The 12,531-nt window shown below is 40.7% G+C and overlaps 1 protein-coding gene across 3 annotated transcripts in view; it reads right to left on the bottom strand.

The window, feature by feature from the left end:
* Window positions 1–12,531, bottom strand: part of LOC137652141 (uncharacterized) — a 49,920-nt gene that overhangs the window by 24,406 nt on the left and 12,983 nt on the right. For 2 of the 3 annotated variants that reach the window (XM_068385340.1, XM_068385339.1), the window contains 4 exons: window positions 7,037–7,208; window positions 4,951–5,096; window positions 3,941–4,031; window positions 3,308–3,441 (listed from right to left, as the gene is read on the bottom strand). In XM_068385340.1, the coding sequence (XP_068241441.1) occupies window positions 3,308–3,441; window positions 3,941–4,031; window positions 4,951–5,096; window positions 7,037–7,192 (527 nt within the window). In that variant the 5' untranslated portion in view covers window positions 7,193–7,208. Of the gene's footprint in view, window positions 1–3,307; window positions 3,442–3,940; window positions 4,032–4,950; window positions 5,097–7,036; window positions 7,212–12,531 lie in introns of all 3 variants that reach the window. The other variant, XM_068385341.1, reaches the window with a different exon arrangement.

Genomic DNA, 12,531 nt, shown 5'->3' with positions numbered 1-12,531 from the left:
TGCGATGAGGAGCAGCATGCGTAAGCGGGCGATCGTGCAGGGTTGTGCGATGGCGAGCAGCATGCGCAGGTGAATGATCGCGTGAAAGGGTGCGATGGTGATCAGCATCTGCAGGAGGGCGATCGTTCAGGGTTGTGCGATGAGGAGCAGCATGCGTAAGCGGCCAATCGTGCAGGGTTGTGCGATGGCGAGCAGCATGCACAGGTGAATGATCGCGTGAAAGGGTGCGATGGTGATCAGCATCCGCAGGAGGGCGATCGTTCAGTGTTGTGCGATGAGGAGCAGCATGCGTAAGCGGGCGATCGTGCAGGGTTGTGCGATGGCGAGCAGCATGCGCAGGTGAATGATCGCGTGAAAGGGTGCGATGGTGATCAGCATCCGCAGGAGGGCGATCGTTCAGGGTTGTGCGATGAGGAGCAGCATGCGTAAGCGGGCGATCATGCAGGGTCATGCGATGGCGAGCAGCATGTGTAGGTGATCGCTGGCGAGCTGGTGATCGCTGGCGAGCTGGTGATCGCTGGCGAGCAGAAGGTCGACGCGTGTCCTGTGAGAGGACAGGTGGTGCGGCGCGTTCACGAGCAGGAACGGGAAGATCGCTAGCGCGTTGGCGAACATGTGTTTCTGACACACGCGCAGCACGATGTTGCGTAGCCACAGGACCAGGTGGATGGTGAGCAGGGAGTTCAGCAGGAACTAAAGGGTGGTCAGAGACCGCAGGGCGATGGTCCTCAAATGAGCGCTAACGCTCGGAAGAGAGCTGACGAGCAGGAGAGCGCTGGCGAGGGGGGCGAACATCAGGAGAGAGCCGATGAGCAGGTGAGCGTCGGCGAGCAGGAGATCGCTGGCGAGCAGTAGAGCGCTTGTGCACTAGCCCTGCTCGCGTAAGGGAAGAATCCCTTAGCCCCGAAGGGACCGTTGCCCGTCGGGTGACGAGTTCTCCAGAAGGCGAAGATCCGGCAGGAGATGGTGAGCGGTCTGCAGAGAGGTTCAAGGAGGGCGGAGCTTTCGGTTGAGGCTGACGAGGAGAGTCCCCCCCGGAGGACGAAGACCCAAAAAGGCACCTCTTAGTCCCCCTGTAAGGGGAAGGGAGGCCCTTGTGGCGTAGAGGGCGGTGAGCCTTACGGCGGAGGCGGCCTCGGGGGAGATCGTCGGGACCATCGGTCCTCCGAAGGGGAGTCTCCGTCAAAACACTTCCCTCAGAAGGAAGCTGGGCAGCAGTCGAGACCGAAGGACTCACTTCCCCCTTCGAAGGATGCACGGGAGGAGGAGGAGAGCCTTGAGCACCACCACCAGCAACAGCACCTGCGTCGGAAGGCCCAGCCACGTCAGAGGCCTCTGTCACCACGACGTCGACAATAGACAGAGGGTCTACCTCCGCTACCACCGGCAACTGTTTAACAGCGGCCCCCAACGAGACAAGGTCAATAAGAGCGACCCTGGAGGGCAAGCCCTTAAGCCCCAGGGACGGCCAAATCTGTAAAAGATCATCACTGGATAAGGCATTATTATCAATAACCTCCCCCGTAGGAGGAGGGGGAACCGCCTCGCGACGCCCTCTCCCCCCACCGAAGGTAGGGAAACAGAACAAGGGCCTGCGCTCCCACTCGGACGACTCTCCTTAGGAGGCGGACGAGGGGGAGCTTCGGAGGAGGTTTGGGCGGCGGAAGAAGAGTCCCGAGAACCTTCCTCCTTCCAGGCTAACCCCGGAGGAGAACGATCTCTCTTGGACTTCTTCTTACGCCGACGGCCAAACCTCTCCCACTGGGAGGCAGACCACTCCCTGCACTCACGGCACATGTTATCCTGGTCGCACCGTCGGCCCCGACATTGAGGGCAGGGGGTGTGAGGATCCGTAATAACGTCCGACATGAAAGTCCCACAAGGACGGCCGGCAACTCCAGGGCATGTACGCATAGTAAATAAAAGAAAATAACTGAAGGTCAACTTCCAACCAATCACACAAGCTGAAAAGAAAAAGCAGAAAATTAAAGGCTCTCACGAAGGCGATGAACAGACACGTCTGATCACCGCCGAGCCAAAAGTGAAGTGAAGCAAGTCACCGGTGTGTGGAGGGGGGAGGGGTAGCAAGCTACCCTTCCCCACCCCCCGCTAACTAGCGCGGGGGTAATTAACCCTCGTTAAAAACTATTGGCTCGTCATTTCAGCTGCGCTAAAAGTAATACCTTTTGTAAATAGCGTGGTTTGTATTTCGGTTACGGAACAAATTGAGTTTAGTCACAAGGGATACAGAAATCAATTTCTCTATGATAAAAAGAAACAAAGATATTTTATAAATAAAAAGTATTTTATAAATAAAATACTTCTTCAAAACTAAGGCCAGGGAGGGCCAAATAATGGCTCCTGATGACTCGGCAGGTAAACGTACAGGCTCCCAAAAATTCCCCAACCCTAACTCGCAAAGATGGTTAGGTTGCAAACTAAGAAATATCAAGCTTGAGCGGGTCTCAAACTCCCATCCAGCAGATTGCTAGGTAGGGACGTTTCTAAAGGTCAAATACGCTGTAAATCATAATTGTACAATATTCGTGTTTGTGCAAGCATATCCTTTGTGAGCGAGTGTGTTTGAAATACACTCAATCACATCCATTCACAAGGGATATGCTTGCACAAACAAGGATATTGTACAATTCGCTTGCCTGCGACGTCATAACTCAAAAAAAATGTATTTTTGAGTTATCCATATAGACATATTCATCTTCAAATGTCATAATTGTAGCTAAAAAATTGATCGCTAGAGGCGCTAAATGTTCTAACGACATACATTAATATGAGAGTATTTTAATTGATTAAAATGGCTCTCCTGAAAAATAGCTATTTTTGAGTTATGACGACGTTGTCGCAAACGAGCGAATTATGATAGAGTGTATTTGAGCATTAATGAGCTGCTCTACCTCAAAACGGAGTAAAATGCAACTACAGACGGTCCTCAGCTTACAAACATAATAGGTTCCAAGTTTGCAAGTTAGATTTTGGTACCTGAATTCCATGCCTTTCATTTCCAGCTACAAAAGTCCACAAATAGTCAGGTTTCATATAAAATAGATATAAAGTTATTACAAATATCATTTTGCTTACTGTATTAAATGATAGTTTTTTTTTTAGTATTTCTTTATCATATCTTTCTTATTTTCAGTGATTTGTGTTTTTACCTCCGAATGTTTGCAAGTTCGGGACCTTCTGTAAAATGCAACTTCTAGATTCAACAATGCTCTAGATATGATCGTAACGAAACAATAAGAAATAAAATATATTGTGGACAAATGAGAGAGAGACACGCCTTATTTACCCAATGTCGATTTTCTCTTCCATGAGATGCTGTTCCTCTGATACATCAGTATAAGGTGGTGGAGGGGTATTTCCAACACCAGGATGAGAAGGTGGACAATACTGGGCAGAGACCGGCTCTCCAGTGCTAACCATCTGTTATTACATGAAAAAAAGTATGATATTAATCATCAGATAGGTAAATTTACCTTCTCAATGCTGCAATGCAAATAATTTCATTAAAGCACAAGACACACCAAGTGCAATAAAACTGCATTCAACCGTGCAAAACACAAAAGTGCAAGTGATATTTTATACTTCAATTCGAGATACAACAGCCAACATCTAATAAAAAAACACACATACAAAACACCTGAAACCAGGCAACTTCTTGATGGCTTGTAAGGTATCAAATTATATAATCAAATGACTACTGTTTGAATAGATATTGGAATGATAAAAAAAAAAAAAAAAATTGGCATCTACTTAATAAATCGTATTATAATTACTGTACGTTAAGAAATAATTCACTGCTCTGCTTAATAGTTAGTCTAAAATACCACTAAATAATTGCACCTTGATATTTTATTAAAATTATTCAGCTAAATTTTTTATTCCATATTATCTCACAGCCTTCAAAAGGTTACTGAATTACCTGTCCATTTACCATCATCTGGTTCTCGTGTAGTCGCTTTCTGATCCGAGCAATTTTGCCTGGACAACAGGGAATGTTGTAACCCATGTTTCTGCACAAAAGAAAAGTAAATATTTAAGCAAAGGTATAACTTCATCTGTTAAAACTTTTACTTGAACAAGATCTTCGGCTTAATCGACCGAATGGCAAGTAACAAAATTTCAGTACTTGGTAACAATTTGTCAGAATATTTTCAAATTATATCTACTACAAAAAGTCCTCAACTTATAAACTGAGTAAGTTCCAAGAAGCTGTTTATAAGTCAAATTGTTTTATAAGTCGAATTTTATTAAATTTTGGCCTAGGGTAGGCCTAAGTGGAATTCTATGTCTACTATTTCCAGTAATAAGTCAACAAATAGCCAGATTCCACTCAGGTTATGACAAATTTTGTTTTACTTACTGTATTAAATGATATAATATTGTAATACAGTTGTACCAACCGTGTATTACACGATCGTACATAGTTAATTTTCTGCTTGTATCTTCGCTCACCCCTTGCACTAAAAAGAACCTGAAAAAACATGTCTGTTCTTCTCAATGGTAACGGTATTGATTTTGAACAGGAAATTTACTGTTGCCTTGAGCTTTTGTATATAAAGAAGTGTGTTCTATAATAAACTCACACAGTTGCATTCATACTGTCTTAGAGTCACAACCTTCTCGCAGCTTGTCACATTGGTGGAGGCAGGAGGAGCGTGTTGGTACAAGCGAGTGAAATTTCCTGTTCAAAATCAACACCGTTACCATTGAGAAAAACAGACATGTTTTTTCAGGTTCTTTTTAGTTTGACAAGAGAGCAAAGATACAAGCACAAAATGAACTATGTACGATCGTGTGACACACGGTTGGTACACAGTATTTCTTTACCTTAACTTTTTTTATTTTTTGAGTTTGTTTCTCCGAATGTCTACAAGTCGAAGACTCTCTGTAAAGTATTTCTTTTCATTATAAATAGTGAAAATAACATACCTCATGTAGAAGACAACTGCAATAATTGCAACTAGCTCAAGCAAAACTCCAAGGCACAAAATAATAACATATGCTGTGCTGTTCACCTCCTTCACAGAGCCTTCGTCCAGAGACTGGTAGGATATTGCTCCAACAATTATCATGACCTGAAAATTTATAAGATCATATTAACAATTACATTTCGGTTAATATTCGTAATAAGTCTTACTACTGTTAATTTAAATAGTGAGGCCTTCTCCATCATGAGGCTCAATACTACACAGTATTCTACAAGTTTTATTCCAGCTGTTACCAAGTTGTGGAATGATCCTCCTAATCAGGTAGTTGAATCAGTAGAACTTCAAAAGTTCAACCTTGCAGCAAATGTTTATATGTTGAACAGGCTGACTCAAGTCTTTTTATAGTTTATATATGAAATATGTTTTGATGTTACTATTTTCAAAATATTTTAAATGTTAATTATTTCTATCTTTTATTTATTTACTTATTTCCTCTCCTCACTGGGCTATTTTTCTGTTGGAGCCCTTGGGCTTAGAGCATCTTGCTTTTCTAACTAGGATTGTAGCTTAGCTAATAATAACAATACCAAGAATCCCTTAATACACTTCCTGCACAAAATTCAAAAATTTTCTTTTAATCTTCGACCTCTTTGTTTAACTGAACCGATTTCTTCTAGACATAAAACAAAACATGGTATAATTATCAACACACAGGAAGAGAGTGATTAAATTTGTCTTTTTCATAACAACACAAAGGGACCGATTTAAACCGAGATGTTCACAGTGACCACAGGCGTGGTTCTCCCAAACAGTATAAATACAATGTAGCTGTGTTTGGTCTCTGGAGAGGAAGGAGAATTTTCTTTTATTTCAAGTTAGAGAAACTCATGCTATGTAGATATTATTATTATTATTACTTGCTAAGCTACAGATGCTATAAGCCCAGGGGCTCCAACAGGGAAAATAGCTCAGTGGGGAAAGGGAACAAGGAAAAATGAAATATTTTAAGAAGAGGAACAATATTAAAATAAATATCACTTTATAAACTATAAAAACTTTAACAAAAGAGGAAAAGAAAATAAGATATAAGATAGAACAGTGTGCCCAAGTGTACCCTCAAGCAAGAGAACTATAACCCAAGACAGTGGAAGACCATGGTACAGAGGCTATGGCACTACCAAAGATTAGAGAACAATGGTTTGATTTTGGAGTGTCCTTCTCCTAGAAGAGCTGCTTACCATAGCTAAAGAGTCTCTTCTACCCTTACAAAGAGGAAAGTGGCCACTGAACAATTACAGTGCAGTAAAAAGAATTGTTTGATAATCTCAGTGTTGTCAGGTGTAAGAGGACAGAGGAGAATATGTAAAGAATAGGCCAGACTATTCGGTGTGCGAGTGTATAGGCCAAGGGAAAATGAACCGTAACCAGAGAGAAGGATCCAATGTAGTACTATCTGGCCAGTCTAAAGACCCCATAACTCTCTAGTGGTAATATCTCAATGGTTTAAAGGTTTTAAAGGTTACTCATAAATGGTAGAGGCAAGAGACAGTGACATTACCCTAGGAAGTAGGACAATGCCCTAGAGACCGACCATATATCATATGATCAGTGCCCATGCCCCTCTCCACCCAAGCTAGGACCAGGGAGGGCCAGGTAATGGCTGCTGATATCTCAGCAGGTAGACCTATGGGCTCCCCCAAAAACCCCCATCCTCATCTCACACAAGGATGTTAAGGTTGCAGCGATCAAAGGAACTAACAGGTTTGAGCACAGTCCGACGATCACCAGGAAGAGACAGTACCAATAAGGCCACAATAACAATATGAATACCAGTTAAGAATCATGAAAATAATATAATAATGTTTGTGACTAAACTCTGACCTTAAATTAGGTTAATTAATTAAATGACTATAGCATTACTGAATGTCCCTAACTAGAAACTTAATCATCTTCTATTAGCATGCTTTTATCCCATTCTTTTGGGGTAACATGGTTGCCTTCTTTTGAAGGACTTTGATATAAAGTATAAAATGTCTCTCCATAAAAAATCCTGAACAGAGAATACAAAGGAGGCTTAGATCACTTACCAATCCCATAACAGCAAACATGACTGACAGAATGAGGACCAGGGTGCGAGACCACAAACTCCCCGAAGAGCTCTGTGCTAGAAATGAAGGCATCCATGTTTTACTACGGTCGTGTGGAAGCGTCGTGGTGGTTGGCTGATAGACCTGGTCCCGCATTGTATTGAACAGCTGACTGTCAGGATAAAATAAAAAAATAATAAAACACTAATTCAAAGCATGTACAAGACAGAAACACCAAAGGTGATCAAATCTTATAAGAAACATAAAACACGCATTCAAAGCATATTAAATAAAACACCAAAGGTAATCAATCTTATAATACAAATAAAACACGAATTCAAAGTATATAGACCTACTATAAATTACACGCACTAAAAACAATTAATCTTAAGTAAATACAGTACAAAGATTCCATAAAACTCTCTCAGGTGAATTAGCATACAAGATTGTCTACACATCTGTACGGTATTACCAGTAAATACATCATTGATTCATCCTTAATATCTATCCTTTATATATCCATATACAGTATACTGTACTATATTGCATGTATTAATAAAACAAACAAGATTTCATAAATCTAACTGCATGCCTCTTAAACTTGCTAACTTCCTACTGTAATAACTAATACAGTACGCAATTTTAAATGCTGTGACAACATATTTAATCTTTTAGGACATCATAACAGTAACATTCTCAAATTATTCACAGTAACTTCATGTTAAACCTGAATTTAAAGATATTTTATATTCAAATATTAAGAGCAGATTATCTAACTACAAAGAAAAAAAAGTTGAAACTCACTAATCTTAATAAAAAATAATTTGTAACAATACACCCACTTCTTCATCAATGAAGTCTTGTGTAAGAGTGATTTTAGGTGCCTTGAAATAATTTAGTATAATTGTTTTTCTGTGTGCACTAATAAAAAAAAACTCAAATAATCTGTCGAGACATTTTCAGTTTAAACACAAAGTTCTTCAAAAACCTTTATTTACAACCCCTTACCGACTTGGTGCTGTATGTTAAAAACTAGACGGAATACTCGGACAAGACTATTGGAACCTAGATATATGTCTACTTTAGGCTCCAGAGCCTTAAAATATGCGGCCCCGACTATATAATAAGCTCCCACGGAAAATTTGAATGATTGAAGACATTAAGGCTTTCAAGAGGAAATTGAAGACTTTCTTATTTCACGAGTCTTTTGACAGTGACGATTTAACAGTAAATGAAGAATACGAGACATAAAACGTTAAATACTCTGAACGAACAAGGTAAAACGACAGTGGAGGTCCTGTAAAGAGTGGGGTTCCCCTACTGTATGGGACTGGAATAGCAGCCATCAAAGTAAAGTAAGTAAGTAAAGGAAGAGTTGCTATATTGTAGTACTAACTGATTTAGGCGTGTGCTTTCTCTGGCCTTAGACAGACCTTTCACTACACCGAGGGACTTGTGTCACTAATAAATAGAATTGTACTATATATCTCTATTGCTATCACAAGCTAAGCTAAAACCCTAGTTGTAAAAGCAAGATGAATAATAGCCCAGTGAGGAAAGGAAACCAGGAAATAAACTACGAGAAGCAATGAACAGTCAAAATGAAATGATTTCAAGAACAGTAACAACATTAAATTAATCTTCCCAGCAGTATCACTTATTTTGCCTGTCTGGTATTCACAAGTGATATTCTTGTGTCGCCTACTACTGCAACAGACAAGGTGGACATGTTCCCCTTGAATTTTGCTAAATGTGTACAATGTTTTGATAGTCGAAGGGCATCATTCACTACAGCTAACCACAATCTATTGAAGTTTTTATCCTCTGGTTATTTTTAAGTTGGTATAGTTTATACAGGAAAGATTTATTTGAATTTTGTTATTGTTCTTAAACTTCTCTTAGTTTTTCCTTATTTTCTTTCCTCACTCGGCTATTTTCTCTCTCTCGTCACTAGATAAAATGAAACCTTTTAATATTCTCCAATGAGATGAATTTAAACCAAGAGACATAACATTCCTTATATTTGTTTATTTACGTATACCATGTTGTATATACGTTCGGCATCAATGACCTTAGATGTCAGGATGCCAGAAAACTTCAAATTATTCATTCACTGTATATATCGTACTGTATTCTAATTCCAGACCTAAAATAAAGTGTAAAATCTTACGTACTAAATGCCAAAAGGTAAGATGAAATTATTTTTGTAATGTTTTTTAACCAATATTCAAAATATGCGTGAATATCTTCAAAAATTAACTTCCAATTAGGTCACTGCTACCTAAACAAATGCTAAAGTAAAACACTCGCGTAACATGCTCACATAAGCAACTTTTTACATGACCTGTTGTATACTTACTCTTTCAAATTGTCTACATTACATCTATTAAGCAATTCTAAGCATAATAAATACCATTACTTTTTAACCAACACCGCCAAGAAAACTAGCATACAGCCACCCACACCACAAATAATACTAAAAGCAACGAATCTTTACATAGTGTTCCAAACCTTATTGCATTATGATAATGAGATGAGAATAAATATATAGTACACTAAACTCATTCCTCGGGGAAAGACACACAGCTTTGCCATTAAGAACTATAGTGTTGCTTATACCGAAGAGTAGCAAGAAATAGAAGTTTTTCTATCAAAATTTTAGTCCTATAGCATATGGAAATTTGTGGAATTTGAATTTTTACCACTGTATCAATACATTAGTTTTTTTTACCTACAGTTTTAGTACTGTTGCAAAACATTCTAATATCTCCATCAATAAATACTTTTGAATATGTAAAAATAAAGGGTCTGTTGTATAATGGAGCATAGGTTTTGAAATTCTCAATAATTGGAAATTGCTCAGATTCCTGTTTGTGGTCGAGATAAACTCCGATGGCTTAAAAATCACACCTCTGAACTCCAGTAGGATACTCTGACTAGTTGGAAAAACTACTGTATTTATTATGATCAGTGTGTGTGTATGTGTGGGGCTGTGTGTTGCTTCTCAATAAAGTAGTATGTATAGAAGTTCCACACGCTATTTCATATTTCCATTCATATACCATCTCTCTGTATGTTGTCCGAGAGATATTGCCTTCTTATGTTGAAGGCCCTGATAGTTACCTTGAGAAATGATATTTTAATTATAAAATAAATTTTTGAATATACTTACCCGGTGAATATATAATAGCTGCTGCTCCAGCGGCTCGACAGAAAACACCCACAAAAACTCGCGAGCGATCGCTATGAAGGTTGCGGGTGTGCCCACCAGCGCCAACTATCGGCCAGATACCACATATACATGTAAACAGACCCAATTTTTCTCATCCCGCTGGGTCTCTATCGGGGAGGAAGGGGGGGCCTTTAATTTATATATTCACCGGGTAAGTATATTCAAAAATTTATTTTATAATTAAAATATCATTTTTAAATATTTAACTTAGCCGGTGAATATATAATAGCTGATTCACACCCATGGTGGTGGGTAGAGACCAGAGTTAATTAAGTTTACAGCGCATATGCTTAGAGTTTTTGACAGTTATATCATAACAAAACCCAAATATATAAAGGTACCTGGTAAGGAAGTTGACTTGGATGATTACTCTGCCTTATTAGTCTGTCTTCCTCACGAAGCCCAGCGATCCTCTTAGGATGCTGAAAGACTCCCAGGAGCTGAAGTATTAAGGGCTGCAACCCATACAACAGGACCTCATCAAACCCCTAATCTGGGCGCTCTCAAGAAATGACTTTGACCACCCACCAAATCAACCAGGATGCGAAAGGCTTCTTAGCCTTCCGTACGGTACAACCCAAAAAACAATATTAAAAACATTTCAAGAGACAGATTAAAAAGGATATTGGAATTAGGGTAATGTAGTGGTAGAACCCTCACCCACTACTGCACTCGCTGCAACGAATGGACCCAGTGTGTAGCAGTCCTCGTAAAGAGTCTGGACATCTTTTAAGTAAAATGACGCGAACACTGACTTGCTTCTCCAAAAAGTCGCGTCCATAATACTTTGCAGAGATTTATTTTGCTTGAAGGCCATGGAGGTTGCTATAGCTCTAACTTCGTGCGTCTTAACCTTAAGCAAACATTGGTCTTTCTCATTCAAGTGAGAATGAGCTTCTCGTATTAAAAATCTGATAAAATATGACAAAGCATTCTTTGACATAGGCAATGATGGTTTCTTAACTGAGCACCATAATGCCTCAGATTTACCTTGTAATGACTTAGTACGAGCTAAATAGAACTTAAGAGCTCTAACAGGACATAATATTCTTTCCAGTTCGTTGCCTACGATCTCTGATAAGCAAGGAATATCAAAAGATTTAGGCCAAGGACGAGAAGGCAGTTCATTTTTGGCCAGGAAACCAAGTTGAAGTGAACAAGTGGCTTTTTCTGTAGAAAAGCCGATGTTCTTACTGAAGGCATGAAGTTCACTGACCCTTTTAGCCGAAGCCAAGCACACTAGGAAAAGTGTCTTGAGGGTGAGATCCTTCAGGGAGGCTGAATGTAATGGCTCAAACCTGTCTGACATGAGGAACCTTAGGACCACGTCTAAGTTCCATCCAGAAGTTGCCAAACGACGTTCCTTAGAGGTCTCGAAAGACTTAAGGAGATCTTGGAGATCTTTATTGTTGGAAAGATCTAAGCCTCTATGTCGAAAGACTGAAGCCAACATGCTCCTGTAGCCCTTAATCGTGGGAGCTGAAAGGGAGCGAACCTTTCTCAGATGTAAAAGAAAATCTGCGATTTGGGCTACAGAGGTACTGGACGAGGACACAGATGCTGACTTGCACCAGTCTCGAAAGACTTCCCACTTCGACTGGTATACTCTAATGGTAGAAGCTCTCCTCGCTCTTGCAATCGCACTGGCTGCCTCCTTCGAAAAGCCTCGAGCTCTTGAGAGTCTTTCGATAGTCTGAAGGAAGTCAGACGAAGAGCGGGGAGGCTTTGATGGACATTCTTTACGTGGGGCTGACGTAACAGATCTACCCTTAGAGGAAGACTTCTTGGAAAGTCTACCAGCCATTGAAGTACCTCGGTGAACCACTCTCTCGCGGGCCAGAGGGTAGCAACCAACGTCAACCTTGTCCCTTCGTGAGAGGCGAACTTCTGCAGTACCTTGTTGACTATCTTGAATGGTGGGAATGCATATAAGTCCAGAAGAGACCAATCCAGTAGAAACGCGTCTATGTGGATTGCTTCTGTATCTAGGACTGGAGAGCAATAGATTGGTAACCTTTTGGTCAACGAGGAGGCAAAGAGGTCTATGGTGGGTTGACCCCAAGTAGCCCAAAGACTCTTGCCCACGTCCTTGTGGAGGGTCCATTCCGTGGGTATCACCTGACCCCTCCGACTGAGACAGTCTGCCAAGACGTTCAAGTCCCCCTGGATGAATCTCGTCAACAGGGAGATGCCTCGATTTCTTGACCATAAGAGAAGGTCCCTTGCGATCTCGAGCAGCGTGAAGGAGTGTGTGCCTCCTTGC

Source organism: Palaemon carinicauda, chromosome 13 (genome assembly GCF_036898095.1).
Source record: "Palaemon carinicauda isolate YSFRI2023 chromosome 13, ASM3689809v2, whole genome shotgun sequence".
NCBI lineage: Eukaryota > Metazoa > Arthropoda > Malacostraca > Decapoda > Palaemonidae > Palaemon > Palaemon carinicauda.
Note: the sequence above shows the minus strand (reverse complement) of the source record. Positions and strands in the feature narration are given on the sequence as shown.